This window comes from Fusarium keratoplasticum, chromosome 5 (assembly GCF_025433545.1).
Source record: "Fusarium keratoplasticum isolate Fu6.1 chromosome 5, whole genome shotgun sequence".
NCBI lineage: Eukaryota > Fungi > Ascomycota > Sordariomycetes > Hypocreales > Nectriaceae > Fusarium > Fusarium keratoplasticum.
This window is the reverse complement of record NC_070533.1, coordinates 2,375,094-2,394,473: the sequence shown is the minus strand read 5'-3', so window position 1 is coordinate 2,394,473 and position 19,380 is coordinate 2,375,094. Positions and strand designations below refer to the sequence as shown.

General features: G+C 55.9%; 4 protein-coding genes across 4 annotated transcripts; 3 read left to right on the top strand and 1 right to left on the bottom strand.

Moving 5' to 3' along the window:
- Positions 1 to 1,186: 1,186 nt before the first annotated feature.
- On the top strand, positions 1,187 to 3,438 carry NCS57_00737200 (Casein kinase I 1; the record flags this gene model as incomplete). Its single annotated transcript, XM_053057226.1, has 3 exons — positions 1,187 to 2,094; positions 2,154 to 2,223; positions 2,279 to 3,438. Exons 1-3 carry the CDS (start codon positions 1,966 to 1,968, stop codon positions 3,436 to 3,438), a joined length of 1,359 nt encoding a protein of 452 aa, XP_052913421.1. The 5' UTR covers positions 1,187 to 1,965.
- Positions 3,439 to 4,589: 1,151 nt separating this feature from the next.
- NCS57_00737100 (uncharacterized protein) lies at positions 4,590 to 5,400 on the bottom strand (the record flags this gene model as incomplete). The annotated part of the gene is made up of 3 exons (XM_053057225.1): positions 4,590 to 4,739; positions 4,821 to 5,126; positions 5,197 to 5,400. 3 exons carry the CDS (start codon positions 5,398 to 5,400, stop codon positions 4,590 to 4,592), a joined length of 660 nt encoding a protein of 219 aa, XP_052913420.1.
- Positions 5,401 to 5,902: 502 nt separating this feature from the next.
- Positions 5,903 to 7,762, top strand: NCS57_00737000 (SWR1-complex protein 4; the record flags this gene model as incomplete). The annotated part of the gene is made up of 1 exon (XM_053057224.1): positions 5,903 to 7,762. One exon carries the CDS (start codon positions 5,903 to 5,905, stop codon positions 7,760 to 7,762), a length of 1,860 nt encoding a protein of 619 aa, XP_052913419.1.
- Positions 7,763 to 16,920: 9,158 nt separating this feature from the next.
- NCS57_00736900 (Zn(2)-C6 fungal-type domain-containing protein) lies at positions 16,921 to 18,985 on the top strand (the record flags this gene model as incomplete). Its single annotated transcript, XM_053057223.1, has 3 exons — positions 16,921 to 17,635; positions 17,685 to 18,865; positions 18,920 to 18,985. The coding sequence occupies 3 exons, from the start codon at positions 16,921 to 16,923 to the stop codon at positions 18,983 to 18,985; spliced, it is 1,962 nt and encodes a 653-aa protein (XP_052913418.1).
- Between the last annotated feature and the right edge of the window lie 395 nt (positions 18,986 to 19,380).

Below are 19,380 nucleotides of genomic sequence, written 5' to 3'. Positions count from 1 at the left end.
GTAGAGGCTGGGAGATTGCACCGCGGTTGAAGTAGCAATACCCCGGGCCTGCCGTTGGGGACTCCACCACCGGACGTCTCAGTGGACAACGCCGAGTCAAGAAGAGGACCAGGGGCACACCTCATGGCCCATTGGGGAGGATCCTGTGGGCACAGGCGCGCGCCCGTAGGCGTCTGTCGTCAAGACGAACGGCGCCCCGGTGGGAGATGGGCAAGTCACCGGCTCCTTGACTGACTAAGGCAAGGCAAGGCTCAAGGGGATATCTCGACTTGAACGGGGCTTGCTGTGACCGGCGACAGCTCACCGATAGATTGGATTGATGGCTAGGGTTTAAGCCTAACATGTCGGTCCAGGTGACGACATCCACATGTGTCTGAGGCGGTAGACTTTTCTTGTTTGTCTCTTGATGATGAAAACTCGCGCGACTCGAGAAAAGTGACAGGACGCATGGATTGCTTTTGCCAGTCAGTGAGTGTCTAGGCCAACAGGGGAAACTATCGGATTGCAGAACGAGGTAGGGAGCATGGGGACGACCCGGGCGGACGATGGTAGGTACTTGAGAGGGAGGTAAATCTCCCCAATTGGTGAGGTTCCCCTTGATACGGTGCAGAGGCAACCTTTCCTCACAATGCACACTGTCAGAAACGTCAAAGCACCTGCATGTCTGGCAGCGGAGGGCGCTAAGCCAGATGGCATCTGACCATCTAGCCAGTGCCACCTACAGTGCGTGGCTGAACCCTTCATCTGCCGCCCTCAAGCTTGAGTCCCTGAGGGTAGATACCTCGGCCCCATGTATCCCCTAGCCTCCTGCATCCGGCTGCCCTCGTCCCAGAGCGGGTTGGCTGGCGGCTGGACTGGGCCCTTTGGAAGCTGGGGCTGGGTCCAGCCAGAGCTGGCAGGTAGGCTGGGCGTCCCAATCCCATCCCATCCCATCCACTGTCGGGTCGGGTTGGTTGGCGTCCAGCGTCGGGTGTGTTGGCCTCAGCGCCCTCTCGCTTGTTTCTTGTAGCGGTTGCTCGCTGTAAAGAGACTGGCTGTTGGCCCCAAGGTGCCCGCCTTGCAGTGGCCGGGGGGGTTCTCTCGGGCAGTGGAGCTGGGGGTCACTGACTCTGGCTCGGTCGGGGGCCTGGCACGGGCTCTCCCATCCCCTTCTCCAGCGCTGAGGTCTCTTCCCCTTTCCTACATCCATCCCCAATCTCCCCATCAACCTCATCCTTTCCTTCGCTTTTGGGGATTCGCCTTCGACTTCTCTCCCTCGATTCGATCGCCTGCCCGAGCGAGCTGCCACATTGTATCCTTTTGGCATCTCTTCTCTGCTTCAGGTGAGTACCCGATTACACATTTCCATCTTCACACCTGTCGGGGGCGGTGCTGGTGGTCTGTTTTGGCTTCTGGAGCCACAGAGCTTGGGGCGTGGATATTCGACAGGCTGCTGCTGCTTCAACCGGTTGATTCCCTTCTCCTACGACCCGACATCGTTTCGATCGATACATCTTGGATTTGGCCCTGCCCCTTTCGACAGGCTTGATTGCTTTCTTGTCGGCATCGCCATCAGGGGCAAAGTCAGTCGTGGCCAGTGTCGTGCAGGAGCTGCTGCGCCTGCGTCCGCAGTCCTGGGCTGAAAGAGCCTTTTTGCCACGCCTCCAATCAAGGATCCCAGCACCCGGCAGCAGCCCAGCTTGATCAACCTGTCGCCTCATCCTCCTCTGCTGTCCAACCGCACGCAGCGCCACGCCATCAGTCCCCGACTCTTTCTTGCCCCTTCCACTCCCCGACCGACATCTTGGAATTCCATCAATTTTCATCAAACACTGACCGCTGGTTTGGTATTTGTTTACAGGCATCGATTTTTTGCAAGCACGGTTTCATTCCAGACTCGATCCACGCCGTTGCCACGACCGAAACTTTCCGTCTCTCTGCCTAGACATTCTTCAAGGTGGTCCGGTGACCGCCACTACCGCCGCAATGGCTTCGTCGTCTTCCAACGTGGTTGGAGTTCACTATAGGGTGGGAAAGAAGATCGGAGAGGGTTCGTTTGGTGTTATTTTTGAGGGCACCAATCTGCTCAACAACCAACAAGTTGCTATCAAATTCGTGAGTCGCCTGACGATTTGCATTATCTGTCTTCCCCATGAATCTAACACTGTTTCTAGGAACCTCGCAAGAGTGATGCTCCTCAGCTGCGAGATGAGTACCGAACGTACAAGATCCTTGTTGGATGCCGTGAGAACCATCTCATTCGAACATATAACTTGCATGATGCTAATTTCTGATTTAGCTGGTATTCCTAATGTGTACTACTTCGGTCAGGAAGGACTTCACAACATCCTCGTGATCGACCTGCTTGGTCCATCTCTTGAGGACCTTTTCGACCATTGTGGTAGGAGGTTTTCCATCAAGACCGTCGTCATGGTGGCCAAGCAGATGTTGTCCAGGGTCCAGACAATTCACGAGAAGAACCTCATCTATCGTGATATCAAGCCCGACAACTTCCTCATTGGCCGCCCCGGCACCAAGGCCTCTAGCGTTATCCATGTGGTCGACTTCGGCATGGCCAAGCAGTACCGTGACCCGAAGACGAAGCAACACATCCCTTATCGCGAGCGAAAGTCGCTTTCCGGAACTGCTCGATACATGAGTATCAACACTCATCTTGGTCGTGAGCAGTCTCGACGAGACGACCTCGAGGCCCTCGGCCACGTCTTCCTGTACTTCCTCCGTGGAGGACTCCCCTGGCAGGGCCTGAAAGCTGCCACCAACAAGCAAAAGTACGAGAAGATCGGTGAGAAGAAGCAGACGACGGCGATTAAGGACTTGGCCGAGGGCTTCCCCGAGGAGTTCAACAAGTATCTTACCTATGTCCGTAACTTGGGCTTCGAGGATACTCCCGACTACGACTATCTCCGAGAGCTTTTCACCCAGGCCCTGAAGACGACCGGCGAGGTTGAGGATGGCGAGTACGACTGGATGAAGATCTCCAAGGATTCGGGAAAGGGATGGGACTCGAAGAACCACAACGCCGCGTATCTGCACAACCCCAATGTGCGGCCTGGCCCCTCGCAGATGGAGCTGCACAGCGGCCACCGTCCCGGGAATACGAACTCTCACCAACAAGCGCAAAACCTTACTGTCAGCCGTTTAAACGCCGCGCAACCCCCTCCTCCGTCTCCGATCAAGCAGATGGGCAAGCAGAGAGATCGGCCAAGCGCCCCCGGCGCCTTGTCGGCGCAGAGGGGGAGCGGGGTTGGGGGTCTTCGGGACATGGCCACGCCAACTGGCTCAACCCAGGCACAGTTCCAGAACAGCGCCCAGAACCTGCCCCAGCCGAGGACCTCCCAGCAGGGACCGGCGACGCAGCTCGCCCAGCCTAGCGACCAGCCTGCCAACCCTCAGCCCAGTGGCTTCCAGAAGCTGATGAAGACGCTCTGCTGCGGTTAAATAGGGGTGGTTGATGGCTACGGTTTTCTTTCTTTCTTCATTGCTGCGGCGTTGTGCTTCAGGATCTGTGTCTCAATGACAGTCCTGAGCTTGAGGATGATGTCCCCAAACGGTCACAAGGGGATGTGGTTGCTGGATAAAACGCCCACCTGGAGCAAATCTTGTTACACTTGCTTCCTGGACCTCGACACCCATGGCGACCCGGCTCGGTGGGTAATGCTCCTACAACGGATGCGGCGACGTCCATTTGCTTGAGTATCGAGACTTGGCTCTGGAACCTGGATCTCCTCAAACTCGGACCTCATCATGTCGCTACCATAGATTTCCTCTGTCTCCTGAACTGATACACCGAGGTATCTTTCTAGGACCGCCCACCAGGGGAAGCAAATCTGGTCTTGGAGTTGGGAATGGGCTTTCCTTTTTTTATTATGTCTGGCATTCCATCACGAAACTATACTAAACCACGTTTAATCTTCCAGCGCAGCACGGCGCAAGGAGATCGAGCAGGGCAGCATTTTGGGTCTGGTTCGGTGTTTCTTAGTCGTATTTCTCATGACGCTGTCTATAATCTCTCTGTGCGTAATCACCTACCCAGACGAAAGCCACTCTTGAGCGACCTGAGGGTGGTGAGGCAAAGCGAGACGAGGGCGAGCGAGCGTCTCCAGTCTTGTCTGGTGTAGTTACTAGGGTATGGTATGGTAGGGGAGGGTAGAGTAGGTAGGGGTAGCAAGAAGGAGGTGTGGGGATGATGAGTCTGGTCTTTTTTGTCGTTGTTGTTGTTGTTCACTTTGGAAGAAGCAGCTTGGTGATTTGTCGTGAAATGAAGATAGAGCACTATAGGGAGTTTTTTGTCTGAATCTTATAATGGGAAAAAAAGGCGTTGTCGCTCCTTTTTTCAACACTGATAGTCTTATCCATCCATTTCTTTGAATAAACTTAAACTGCACACAAGTATAAAGTATCATCACGTATATGTAACATTACACGGCATCATCTAAAGGGAGTCCATTCCCTGTGAACATCTAATGCCAAAATTTTGTTGCCACTATTCCCATCCATGGCTATCTCTTCCACACCCAGCCAGCCATACAGACAAGGCTCTAACCTTGCATGAGCTGCAGAACCCGAATTGCACCCCGGAAACGATTAGATTAAGTGAGCTTCTGCTTGATGAAGAAGGATCGGAGATGCGAGAGCTGCCAGGCGCAGGTGACGCCGAGGACGATGAGCTGGATGACGATCCAGCGGATGACACGGGCGTTTGTAGACTCGGACTGATCTCGGAACTCGGCCTCTCGCTCCTGTACGTGATGTGGTTAGCTTTCTGGTGCCTCTTCTTGACCTAGTCGTATCAACCGACTCAAGGGATAGTTGTCACTTACACGCTGGAAGACCTGCTCTCTTCGGATGTCGTTGAGGCGGGCGTTGAGGTCCTTGACACGTGTTGTGATGTCCTGGATCTTTCCCTTGTCGCTGCTCTCGATCTGGTTGGTCTCGCCGATGACGAGGTCGAGGGTCAGCTTGATGCCGCCGTTGGGTTTCGAGGCCGAGGTCCAGCCGGTGCGACCAGAGTTGGACGACGGCGTGAAGCACAGCTTGTGGTCTCCGGCGTCGGCGGCGGAGAAGGTGAAGCGGCCCGAGGCAGCGCCGCGCTGGGAGACGACACGGTGGTCGTTGTCGAAGATTTCCTGGTGATAAGTGTGAGCATGGCTGTCATGAAGCACATGGGGATTACTTCAAGGAGGGCTTTCAACGTACGTCGACATTGATGTAGATGCTGATGCCGTCGTGCTTGACCCAGGCGTTGACCCGATCATCCCACTCCTCGGCGGTGTAGTGTCCCACGACAAGAGTGTCCTTGGGGAGCTCCTCGTAGAAACACTTGGGGGTGACGCCGTCGATGAAGAAGTGCAGCGCATTCGCAGCTGCGCTGAGCGACAGCAGGGGCAGGAGGAACTTCATGATGGGCGGGCTCGTAAACAAGACAATGCGCTAAAAGTCGATCGGGGGGCGCAATTGGAGGGGGAGGTTCGAGAGGGCCGTCGATGTGTCGAGTCGAGTCGAGTCGAGTGTGCGAGATGAGGTTGTACCCAAGGAGTCTAACACCTCTCCCCTTGAACTTTTGGCGCCCGCGAAGCTGCCACGTTCGAACATCGGCCTGTCAGGGGGGAAGTCACCATCACGTGATAACCAATGGACATGGATGTCTCCACCCGCTATCTGATGCTGGCTAAACTTTACCAAACCTACGCCCGCTCCCCAAAACTTGACGCGTCCAACATGTCGATTTCCGCTCCAGCCAAAATTCAACCGAATAATTGATGCGCCCGTTTCTTGGCTCGATTAATTCAAGCGCAACATAGAGCGATTGATTTTGATGGTTTTGGTGATGGAAGCCTTTGTCTAGACCCTCCCCCGACCGTCCTGCATATATCCCGACGACAAGCACACACACACGCCCATCATGACTTCCTCCGACGTCCGCGATGTCCTCAACCTGCCCGACGGGTCTTCTGGTCCCCGACCGGCCAAGAAGCAAAAGTTCTCGGCCCCGAGGCCGAACCTCAAGGGCCTCGCGCGCGAGGTTCACAACCTGGGCGGCGACAACCCCATCGCCATCGTCCCCGAGGTCACACACTTCAAGAAGCGGCGCTTCGCGAGCCGCAAGCCCGCCGCGCGATGGGAGATGCGGCCATTTAAGAACTCGGCGCGCGGATCCTCAGACCTGACACTGCGACACTGGAGGAGGAAGGACGACAAGCCAGAGGGCGATTCTCAAGATGGACAGGACGCCGAGGGGGACAGGACGGATCAAACCAAGGAGATGGAGGATTCCGCATTCGCAAAGTACAATGTGCAGGTATCGGTGCCCCAATACAGCGACGGCCAATACCAGCAGTCACTGCAACATGGAGATTGGACCAAGGAGGAGACGGACTATCTGCTCGAGCTGGCACGCGACTTTGACCTTCGATGGCCATTGATATGGGATCGATACGAGTGGAATCCTCCCGCAACCAATGGCGAAGCCAACGCTGACGGCGACGAGAGCAAGGCCATCGTGCCGGCCACGCGCTCACGTACTCTGGAAGACCTCAAGGCCCGGTACTACGAGGTTGCCTCCAAGATGATGGCGGCGCAGAAGCCCGTCCAGTACATGACACAACCTGAGTTTGCACTCCACGAGCTTATGGCACACTTCAACCCACAACAGGAGAGACTACGGAAGGAGTTCGCTCTCAACGCCCTGACACGATCTCGCGAGGAAGCCCGAGAGGAGGAATCGCTCTTGTTGGAGATCAAACGCATATTGGCACGTAGTGAGCGTTTCAACGACGAACGCCGCGAGTTGTACCACCGCCTCGATTATCCCCGTGCCGACACCGACATCAACGCCTTCAAGTCATCCGCTGGCTTGCAGAATCTACTACAGAATCTCATGAGCGCCGACAAGTCGAAGAAACGAAAGTCACTGATGCCCGGCGACGGTGCCAGCCCTGCGCCCCCACAAACTGCAGCAGCAGCAGCCGCGGCCGCAGCGGCCGCCGCTACCCAGGAGTCTGGTAGACGGGAGAGCACGGCGGCCTCTACTGGCCATCGCGAGTCTATTGGACCTACACCTACGCCCACTGCTCCCAATAACAAGAAGGGCCAGCAACAACAACAAGAACGCCGCAAACTTACAAGCCAAGAAGAGGTACTGTATGGTGTCACGCACCATGATCGACTTGGCTCTGGACCGACGTTCCGGACAGAGAGGATCAACAAGTTGTTCTCTCACAAGTCGAACCAGCAACAGATGCGCATCACCAATGTGCTCAACGAACTGGACGTGCCTAGCAAGCTCGCCATGCCCACAGCAGCGACGACGCATCAGTACGAGATGCTTCTTGGAGCTGTCAACAGTCTGCTCGATGCTCGTAAGGTATCGGATAAGATCGACGCCGAGATCAAGGTTGAGCAGGCAAAGAAGGCAGAGCGGGAAAAGGCCATGGCACCCCCCGAACCGGAACCGGAATCAGAAAAGGAGAAGGCCGAAGAGAAGAAGGACGAGGATGATGCCGGAAAGGCAGCTGCAGCGAAAAGTGACGCTGCAGATAAACCCAACGGCGAAGACGTCACATCTGAAACACCCGCCGGCAACGAAAAGAAGGACTCTGCAGAAGCAGCTGCCCCCACGGCTAAAGGCCCGGAGGCCTCGACCAAGGATGCAAATGAGGTCGACAAGGATGACCGTCCAGGTAGCAGCGGTGCCCCGCAGAAACGCAGTGCGAGTGTCTTGAGCGGTACAAGTGACAAGAGCGCCAAACGACAGAAGAAGTAGGACAATGTATCGTCAAAGTATCTCTATACATGGCTCGACGCGCCAGTGACTTGACGCATCCGAGAGACAACCGAGAAACGTTCCTGCAGGAGACGCAGGGGTCCCTTCAGACGGAGATGACAACAAGAGGCCGTACCAAGTCCGGTAGTTGTCGATTTGAGATCCGTCACAAAGGTGGGCCTAGGGAGCGGCGAAACAGGGTCTCACTTGAACCTGTATGCGGTTTCATGTGCAGAGAGATGGATGAGATTGATCGTGCCACAAATCAAATTTCTCAAGAGATGCTGTAGCGTGTAGAAGCGCCGGCCAGTGGGGTACAACTGTGTGACTGTCAAACACCAATGCATCATCGACGTCCGAGACCTGCAATCGAGCTCGACGACAAGCCAGGCTGGAGAGGAGGATCTGAGCCATGGAACACTGGGCATGGGCGCTTCGAGCAGCAAGCAGGTGGGGAAGTGTGAGGTTACCCAGTTCATTTTGCAGGGCGTTAACCAAGGTGCTTGCTTGATAGGCTTAGCCAGGATCGAAAAGTACCACTTGAAACCATCGGGGACTCCGAGTGAGTGAAATGAATGGGCGGTGATGGCGAGGATGAAATAGACGCTCAGGGGGACGTTGAACGGTGGAGGTGACGTCGTGTTAAAGGAGCTGCACCTCATCCACGGCTGCATGGAGGCTATCGCCCAATATAGCAACCTGTTCCTATATTTATCGTTGCACATGTCTGTGGACACCCCGTTTGGGTCAGGACCCTTAAGCAAGGAGGGATGAACTGCCAAGGGGTAACAGGGCGTCTTCCGTCCTCTCGGGACGGGCTGGCCAACGTCTCGCGGCCGGCATGATACCCACTGCCGACATACCGGAATAGGCTCTATGGCGCCAATCGGCTGGTTGAGATCTTTTCAGATAATGCTGCAGCTCCCCTGGGAATATACTCGTGCTTTGGCGCCGGGGGGAAGGCGCATGTTGCCTGGGTCACAGGAGCCGGCGCTTCGAACAGATGAAGCCATCGCCATGCTTCTCTCCTCGGCGAGACGCCCGGCGTTGCTGCATGAGAGCTAGTGGAGGAGGGGTGTGTGTTGTAGTCGGCGTCTATCGCCATCTAAACCGGACCAGAAAAGGAGACCAGACCACTAGGCCGCAACCCATGTCTTGCAGGAGGACCCCGTGGAGGAAGCGTCTCGACATGCGAGACGGATGCTTTGCATAGAACTACCGGATCTGAGATAAAAATAGCTCTGGGTAGACGCTGGGATCTTGATAGTTCTGGAATAGATGCTGCGAGATGAGCAAGATGGTGGACGACCGGGCGCTTAGCCGGCGGCTATCGAAGCCTCGAAGCTTTGTGATTGGGTGTGACGCCTGTGACAAACTCAGCAGCATAACTATAGATCTTGGATATTTTTAGAGCATGAAGCATGTCGTATATGTAGGAGCCAAATCCTGGAGATGGTAGTTACTGAAGGTGGTAAACGGATTCTCTTGTGGTGTTGAGGCTCTGTGATGTGACGTCTGTGTTCCTGGTTCGTTCCTGGGCCTTGTGCAGGCGGCCCGTTATTGGCCACCGTCGCAGATGAGGAGCTTCTCAAACCAACGTCGCGCCGTCATGTGATATGTCTCGCTAAAAGGGGCTTGTCCAAAACGAGTGCAGACGCCCCGGAGAGGTAGGAATTGTGCGTGCGCTTGGAGGACGTTGCCTTGATACCACTGAACTGATATGATGCCTCACCCATCTGTGCACCTACCGTCCCGTCGCACCGGAATAGGCGGAGGCCGCGTCGCCCCGCCGAGTCGACGATCAGATGGAAATGGGAGCAAACAAGGCCATGAACCTCGGCATGGAGCACAGCCTAGTGACGGGACGGCTCGGCGAACTGGCTCGGCGAACAGCAACCCTCCCCTGTCGTGGGCACGTTTGGTTTGGTCGAGATTTGGCTCTTGACAGGACCCTTGTCATTCCCTCTTTTCTCCGTCTTGTTTGAGGCAGGGGGTGCCCTATTGCAGGGGCAGCGAATGCGAAGACCACCCAACCAGCACATGGCCATCAAACACACTCCACGCCGCAGCCACGCGAGAGGGACAAAAGAGAGGGTGCCGAAGGGAAACAGAAGGCCTGAAGCAGGGGAATTGATGCATGAAGCTGACAGGGGACATGTACTCGACGTCCGACCCGGCAGGGCAAGGAATCCGCATGCGCAACCAATTGAACCTACCCAACTAATAACCCGGCATGCCAGCCAACCAACAAGACCACCCATGGCCATGCCAATGCGATGATTAGAACAAACTTTCTGTTCCTTCTGCCGTCCATGAGATGAGGCTTTCCGTGCAAACGAAACAGGGCTGTCGGGGTGCGTCGAGTTCCAGACTCGACCGTTCCCCGTTCGCTAGTGATCCGGGGGTGCAACAGCGGCAAGCTGCCGGCAACCATGACGGCCGGACCTCCGGTGGGCATGTTCCCTTCACAGGCGCTGGGGTTCGAGGGGCAAGACGCCACTTGAGGGTGGAATCGAAGCGCCCAGCCGTGAATGGCCTGAATCAAGGTGGCCACTGGCCAACCACATCGTCTTGTCCTGGAACTCGAACCAGCATCACCAGAACAGACATCTTTGCATGTTATATTTAGACCGACGCGACGGTGATGCAAATCGGTAGCTCCGTGGTGGATAAAAACGCCTGTAACAAAGTCGTCTGCCGGCGACACACTCAGTGTGATTGTTGGCTGCAGCGTCGCGTCATGAATCAAGTTGCGTGCCATTTCTGTGACAGGCGTAAACGTGCTGCATTGACACCATGATGGCCTTCGGATGCCATTCCTAAAGTCAAAGCCTAGATTAGATGACCCAACAGAATGACCCTTGCCTTCAGCACGTTTTGACCAATAACGCGACCGTGATGTTCTGGATTGTTGTAACCTTTCATGCGCTGGGGCGAGAAACATTGAGTAGGTAGCGGGCAATTTGACTCCAGGTGACGGTTTGCTTTGTTCTGGTGGTTGGCTTCACCAGTTCATTGCCGTATGGAGCAAGCCGGTGATGCTTGATGATGGCCATCCTCCTTAGCTACCAGCTCCGTTTCAAGCCCCATCCTGGCAAGGCTGGGGGGAAAGAGCCCGAAATACCACCCGGAGAAGTGCATCGTTGAGGACTTGAAGCCCCAGAGGGCCCCATCCTGACAGACTGAGTTGAATGCTGCCCACCGCCCCGCGTGGGTCTCCCTTCCCCGCGGACACCCGTCGAGACACAGCAGAATTCTGGTTAGAAACCACAGAGCGATGGAGCGAGGTCGCAATCGATGCGGCGGTGTGCCTGCAAAGACGCATAATGCAGTAATATAGACCCGACTTTTGCCTCGTTGGCTATCGATTTCCCGTCAAAGGCGCTAAACACTTCATCACACGTCCCTCAGGTCTTTCTCATCTGCCGTGACAGTTTTGAATCACCACTACCAGCCCCTTCTCTTCGCTGGGTGGCCAATCACAGACAGAAGGCCGCCAAGATCCATCACAGGTTAGCAAAGAACCGGCTGGGAGTGCACCCTACCTAGGAGCCACTGAGCCAAGACGCAACGGTCAAAGTCAGAACATACTAATGAAAGCCGTTCGGGTCAGCAGCTGGTGACAATCACATCGCAAGGACGGTAGTAACTGAGGGGATGTGTGCCTGAGCTACTGAACGTAGAGTGACAGATAAGCTCTCTGCCGTAGGCATCAGCTGGTGCAGATATCGTGAAATGAACCAGTACATCCCGAAACGGATGCCAAGTCCTTCGCCATCAAACAGAACCGCCAGGACCTTTGCATGGTTGACCGACGACGGAAGTTGACAAAGGAAAAACCTCGAACCCCATGTCGTCTTGTCAGATTAAACACAATATGGTTTCTAAAAATGGGGGGATTCGTAATTACCTCATGGTTCATACTCCATCCGAGGAGGCATGTTGGCGGGATATCTATGTGCTCAAGGACTGTTGGTGCTGCTAAATTCGATGAGAAATGACTGGACCTTCGACCCCTGATGTTCCATAAACAGTTGCCTTGGAAGGTTTCGCCGATCAATTTACACAAGGGATGTGTAAGGCGAGCAGGGTTCTGTAACATCGAGAGAGGCCGCCAGGCGACGATAGGTAGTAAGCGGTTGCCTCCCGACACGCCAGCTCTCAAGTGATTGATGAGAGAAGCGCGATTCAAGCCGGGCGCCGCGCCAGCCTGAGCCATAATGCCGGGAACGAGCCAGGATGTGAAGCTGGTCAGCTCCATGAGATGCTAGGCTCGTTGCGCGTCACGGCGCACGAGTCTATCTGAACGGCGTTCAGCCTAGTGGGTGGTCGCCGGTCGGACACGGGCGCATGTAAGCTTCCCAGACGCCTCCAAGCGGGCCAAGGATGGTGCCTGTCCCCCAGTACGTACCTGATCAGGATACGCTCAATGTAGGGCTCCACGTCCTGGCACAGCCGCGGACGGCGGCGGGCGATACGAGACAACAGACTTAGCGTGTTAGACGCGGCGTTAATGGGCGCTGAGCGCAGGCTGTCTCGCCTAAGGTGCCTGAACGGCCACATCATCCTTGCCGAGACCACGGTCTGGTTCTGGAATACCTTGCGTGATTGGCTGCTGGGGCGAGGAGGCGCACAGTCCCAACACCACATCCGCCAGCTTGCGGTGGACGGTGGACGAAGGGCGTGGGTGGTTGGCTCAAGGGATATTCTTCGTCCTCTTTGTCGAGTCGTTGCTCAAGTCCACGAGAAGGCGCTCGAGACAGTGATTGTGTTCTCCATCTGTTGCCAAGAGAGATGAGGTCATCGGGACACTGGGATTCCCAAGAATATGATGTGACCAGCCTGACCAGAGTAATAACGAATGATCCAAGGTTAGAGTTGACGAGGGCACAGTAGCTGAAAAGCATCAGAGAAAGAGGAGGGTGGGGTCATGCTGGGCGGAGGGACGGGGATGATTATTTTTTTTTCTCTCTCCAGGACGTGCCTGCCATCGAAGCAAGCTACAGTACCGCGGCAAGAGCGAACAGGCCATCGGGGGTTCCCCACCGACGACAAGGAAGGGAAGGAGCCCGTTGAGGCCCCGGAGCTAACACGTCCTAGCGTTCCTTGGTTTATTGTTGGTCTTGCGGGAGTAACCAGCGCCATCATTAGACTCGAAACGAGTCGAGTGCACTACCGAGCACGAACAGGTGCCTTGAGTGTAATCAAACCACCTTACTTCACTTGCTTGGTCAAATGCCCAAACATTCTCCGTAAGGCAGCCATGTGCGCCTGAAGGAGCCAAGGAGGAAGGCTGTCAAGAGCCACATGTACGAGAGAAGGTCATGGAGGCAGACACCATTGACGCGACAGGCCAGGTTACGCGCCTCAGCGCCCAAGCTTCTCAGGCGAGCCCTGATGGTAGCACAACACTGTACCAAGTGAGCACCCTGTGTTCTGTGCCTACTCATCTCTAACGGAAACATGTCATCTTGTGCGCTTGATAAATGTGTGCCGCCGCCCGCCTGAACTGCCGCCTTAGAGCCAGGCTAGAATCACAGAGGTGAAATAAGGGCGCAGCATTTCATCGTTTCGCAGGAGCGGAGAGAGATAAAGTTCGATAACTTCACACAGACGAGATTGCACACCCAAAAGAGAAACGGAGGCGCGCTAAGCTGGCACCTGTCGTGTGGTACGAAGGGCAAGGAGCGTCAGCAATGCTCGGTTAGGTGTTTGGAGAGTCGCGCGACAGGGCACCAGGCGTCAGTTACAGGTGCCCGACACACGACTCTCGTCTCTGGGACCCTCAGTTGAAGGGTGCATGGGTCGCTTATTGGATCCGGATCATTACCCCAAGGACGATCTTGCGGGTACACGTTGGGACCATTACCGCGAGAGGTGGCTTCTCATTTCCCTGTTAATGAGCCAGCTGGAGGTCGAGCGCTGTCAAGATCGGCCGGCAGCGGCTGTCTCAACCAGGCATCCAGGGTCTGGCGATGGCGGCAACGTACTGAGTCGTACGGATCGAGTCGAGCATCCATTGTTGAGGCGATCATGGACGTAACATGGCAGCGTCAGTACACAGGTGAGTGGAGTGAAGAGATGGATGGGCATGGGTGATTTGCAGCTGATCCTCGCGGCACAGTCTTTCTCATTGTCGCGCGTGAGATAGACGAGGATGACTCAGACAGACGACCTAACAGGCTTCAGAATTACTTCTCGGACAAGACAAGGTGACAGGCCCCAAAAGAGGCTACGCGGGAAAGTTCTGTGCAGAAGAAGCTCGTGTTTGCCATCGATGGCTCCATCATGTCTGACGCAACCCACCGTGGCAAGGACACAAACAAGAAAAAAAGGGCGTTGTTCATGCCAGACATTGTGCCGTTTTTCGAGACTGGAAGACGGCGGCAGCGCAGCAGCGCGTAGTCTACTCTGCGGTCCGTGGTCCGCATCTTGATGGAGACACGCCCTCCCTCTCTGAGTGTGTCTTTCTCTTGGGGCCACTTAGAGACCCTTGCTTGCTTCTGGACTCTAGACTCTGGGCGGCCCAGGGCGGCCCCATCGTCAACTAGGGGTCGCTCAGCCAGTCGCGCGGCCCCCATGGCTGCAAGAAAGACGCCCGGCCAGTTTTGCTCGCGCCAGAGGGACCAAGCAAGAATGTGAGAGGGAGCAAGAGTTACGGATGAGAGGGGCTAGGAGAGGGCGCCAGCGCCAAAGAAGGGGTGCGCGCGACGTTAGTTCGGACAAGACAGGTGACGAGCGGCGGAGGGGTTCCGTTCGTCGAAGGAGGTACAAGACACAATGGGGCTACTGATCGCTTACCTGCCAACTGGAGGAGAGCTCCCATGGTCCAACAGGTGGAAGCAAGCCGAGCCACCAGCTGGAGACTTTTTGTCGTCCAACGCTGAGGGCAAGCCAACAGCAATTCCCTTTTGAGCAATGGCACGGAACCCTTGGTACGCCGCGCCTTGTTCATCTTGGACCAAATGCTGCACATTCGGGCTCGGGGGACCGATCTGGGCCAATCCCAGATGGTGATGTGATATGCCTGGTCGCAGTTGGGGATGCCGTTGCAGTATCGGGCTTGAGGCTGCTCTCGGCTCTCAGACCTTGGCTCTTGAGACGCGCAAGGTGCATACCAGGGTGGTACTGCGCAGAACGCAGAGGTAGTCCTGACGTACCTCGCCAGCTCCAGGTACTTTGCGGTTGTCGATGAGGTACTTGGCCGAGTGACGCAGTGCGAAGCGCCATGCCGCCCCAAATTGGAGAACTCGGAGGAGATTCTCACGGCCCCGGGCTTAGCATTTGCCTTGGCGATTGAGACTCAACGCCGAGTCGGGGCATGGACAAAGCATGGCACCGGCGAGAAGGGGACGGACGGACCCTGGATTCTGGGTTAGGTTCCTCTGTTGGATCGAGACTCTGGTCATCTCATTCATGGCTTCTGCGAAGACTGCGCCCATGGCCCTGAGCATGCAATGCATTGGATGCCGCCGCGAACCACCATCCGCCATCCATCCACCATCAGCGTCATCACCATCATCTTCGTCGTCAACTGGAAACCCATCCATCGCATAACCGCACTGGAACCCGCTCCCTCCACTCCTTCGGTACCACGGGCTAGCTACCTGCTATACGACCACCACCAACACCAACCGCGCGCCCCGGCCGCTGCCCGCCCACCTTTTGGTTTCCCAGGGTCCCCGGCCCCGGCCTCTATTATTCTCCCACCCCCCCAGTGGTCGCTGGCACCGAATGCTTCACTTTCTTGCTCTCTTCTTCTTGCTGCTGTTTTGGTATCTCTCGACGTTCGAGGCTCACCTCACCTTGGGTTGTCTCGCTGGCCTCTCTGACTGACTCCTGACGGCCTTGTTTCCTGCTCCTGAGCCTGGCTAACACGAGCTGAAACGAAACCGGAGCGAGCGCTTCAGTATCACTCGAGGTGAGCCAGAGACCAGATCGGGGAATTCGAACCCTCCACTACCTAGATTCGCCGGTATCTGGCCATGCTCTTGAGCCTTTTGGTCAATACTGCTGTTGTCGATTGCCGCCGCCCTCTTTTTTAGCTTGAACCTGGCTCTCTCGCTTCTCAGATTCCCTCGTCTCGCTTTTGGCCTCTCCCCTACGCCCATCGCTTGCTTGTCTGCTTGCCTTGCCTGCTCTTCTCTTCTTCCGGCACACCCTCGTCTTGGGATCTCACCCCAATCTCGATCCTTCTTCCTTTTTTCCACTTCCTTTTCTTCCTCGTCCTCTTCTTTTCCCCTCAAATCCCCTCTCGACTAGACCAGGCCTGATCTGAGCTCCCCGCCACGAACCCCCCGCCAATATTTTGGCCGATTACAGACGCAGCATAATCGCGCGTCAAAAAACCTACCGACGCCCCAAGCGCCGCGAAACTCGCCATTCCCACCACCTCCATCGTACAAACCGCAAACCACCTGCCGACTTGATTTGACTTGCGCCCTCTCGCCTTTCTCTCGTTTTATCCCCCGCGCGCGCATGCAACAGGCTTTCAGGCTATTTCTTGAACCTGATTCTTGACGTGGACCATTATTATCTAGGCTAGGACCCAGAATTGGCAGAGGAAGGAACGATCACAGTCCGGCTATTGTCTTGTCTTGCCGTCTCAGCGAGACTCACCCGCGCACATTCCTTCAAGTCCCGCCCACTCACCTCATCTGTCAGCTCTCATCTCTCAGCTTTCACCCTTGGATTTCTCTGCGCCACCGACGCCTACGGTTCGCGCTTTATCTTTTAGTCTTGGATTCTCGAGCTTGCGGAGGAAAGGACGCCAAGAGGTGACGCTGCCCTCACTGACGGCCTCGAGAGGAGAGTCGGCGCGTTCACGTCGACTGCGGCTCATCTCACAGCCCCGCGCAGATTCTCACAAGTACCGCGCATCGCGCCTCTTTCCGTCCACGCCGTGGTTCAAGTCTCTCCACGACTCTCACGGATACCGTCTACGATTTCGTCAATTTCCTTGCTGGACTCCAAATCGCCAATCGCGTGCCCCGGGGTTCCCAGACAGCCACCCACGGAAGGTCCGGGAGAGATTCTGATTCCGCCTGGTGCCGGGACGCTTCTAGCTGCTCGATACCGGAAATTCTCAGGTTTCAATCACGGATCTCATTCAACCACGGGTTCGCGCGCTTTCGCGCCCACTTGCAGTTGACACAGTCATGTCGACTTTTACCGCCCTTAATGGGGGCTCACCTCCTAGGGCTTCTGATCCGCCCACCGTGACTGTTGAAAAGAGCTCCGCCTCAGATGAACGCGCACACAGCACGGCCGCGACTCAGCCTCCGCCCACCCCTGAGCTATCAGCGAACCAAAGACCCGCCCAGGATACTGACCGACCATCATTCCAATCGCCCGGCTACCCCGACGTAGAGGGCTCTCACAAGCGCAAGCGCTCCGACTCTCTTGAACAGCGACGAGATCCTATGCCTCAGGATCGGTCTCCGGAAGTAGTGACAGGCCCTCCCCAACCTGATTCACGCGAGCCTTACGGAACTCCTTCAAGAGATTATCGACATTACGGCGATGAGCACCGGGACAAGGACTCCTGGTATGCGCAGCAGGGACGTGATGAGCGCAGTTATGATTCTCAGCAGAACTCTGCCACCTCAGCCCACGGCCAGACGGAGGAGCAGATCAGCGATGCGCTACGAAGGGCTGCTGGCCAGATGGACCACGGCGACTACTCCAACGCCAGCCTCGAGGGCGATGACCGGTCCATGATGTATGGCGGTCAGTACACGCCCGAGCAAAGGCGCGATGGCGTCTTGCAGCACGACCCCAAGAAACGGAAGAGGAACTTTAGCAATCGAACCAAGACAGGCTGTCTGACCTGTCGTAAACGCAAGAAGAAGTGCGATGAGCAAAAGCCCGAGTGTAAGTCACCACCAACAATGCATGGAACATGGCGCTGACAACCTGATAGGCGGTAACTGTCTCCGTGGTAGTTTTGTCTGTGCTGGCTACCCTCCTCAACGGGGCCCAGGGTGGCAGAAGCCCGACAGCAAGGCCGCAGCAGTTCCCCTCGAGTCCAAGGATCCGACTTATGTGCCACCAGGAGCTTACGGAATGCCACAACCAGGCCCTTACGGTGCCCAGCCGGTGAAGCGCGAACCCCTGCCGCCGTATCGCGGCCAGGCCTTGCGGATTGACCCCCCACAAGGCCGCCCTTTGGTGACCGAGGACGACCGGCCAACGGCATCAACATTGCCCAGCGCGTCCGTCACAAGTCCCGAAAACAAACTCTCTGCCATGCCTTATACTCCCGCAAACGTATTTCCAACTCCAGTCAGCGCAAATCCTCAACCACCACCGCCTTTTGGAGAAAGGATGACCAAGGAATATCAGCGCGTGCCTCCTCTGCACGATCTCAGCAGGACGGAGCCTGAGACTCCCCATCCTGGGAACCAGCTCCCGCAGATCAAAGTCTTGCAACCGACGAGGACGAATAGTCCGGCTCCTCCTCCGCCTGCACCAACCTCGAATGCCCAGGTCGCAGCACAACTGGCCCTCTCGCACTCGCAGTTCCCGCAGAGACGGACACAGAAAGAGGAGATGCTATCAGGAAGACACTTCTATCCCTTCGACAAGGAGCTTTGCCTGGAGCGTGAGCGTTGCGCCGCAGCCTGCTGGAGATTCAACAACCTCACCACTCCGCCGACCATCGGCGTGTCTACTGAGGAGCGAGCTCGACTGTTTCTCGAGATTCTCAAACCCCGCGATCCCGTTCGAGTCTCTCCAACGGAGCTCTCACCAGTCACCAACGTGGGCCGCGTCGGTAGTCATGTCACTGTCGAGACTCCCTTCACCTGTGACTACGGATACAACATTACCATCGGACACCATGTGGCAATTGGACGCAATTGCACAATCAATGATGTTGGCGAAGTCAAGATCGGCGACAACTGTGTGATTGGACCCAATGTCAGCATCTTCACGGCCTCGCTCCCCATCGACCCCAAGAAGCGCCAGGGTGGGCAGGGTCCCCAGCTTGGAAAGCCCATCATCATTGAGCAGGACTGCTGGATCGGCGGAGGTGCCATGATCCTTCCTGGGCGAACCATTGGCAAGGGTAGCACTGTCGGCGCTGGGTCAATTGTGACCAAGGTGAGTCTAACAGGAAGACATTCTTGAAGCAGCCAAAGCTAACTCGTGTATTAGGATGTTCCTCCATTCACAATTGTAGCTGGAAACCCCGCAAGGGTTCTCCGCGGCATCGCTTCATAATTATTGTACTCGGCGATGCGCTTCTCTTTCTTCGCTTCATGTCATGATACCCTAGTGTATTCACATGTATAAAGTCAAGATGATTCCTAACCTCCTCCTTTGGCGGTGGAAATAAGGAGTTGTCGACGATCACGAATGGAGCCAAGCGTACAAAAGTCCCGGCGTTGCGTCTTGTCTGATTGATTGGTTGATTGATGTTACTGGGAGGATATTTATCTTTACAGGGGTTATAAGTGCAGGGAAAAGCGAGTTTTACAGGAGGCGCTGGTTGTCGGATCTGGGATGCCCAAGACGGGCTTGGGAACTGGCTGAACAGGAGTAGGAGTGTAGGAGGTGGTTGGTACGACAACCTATGGATCGGGTATGATGATGGGACAAGATGGATGGAATGGTAT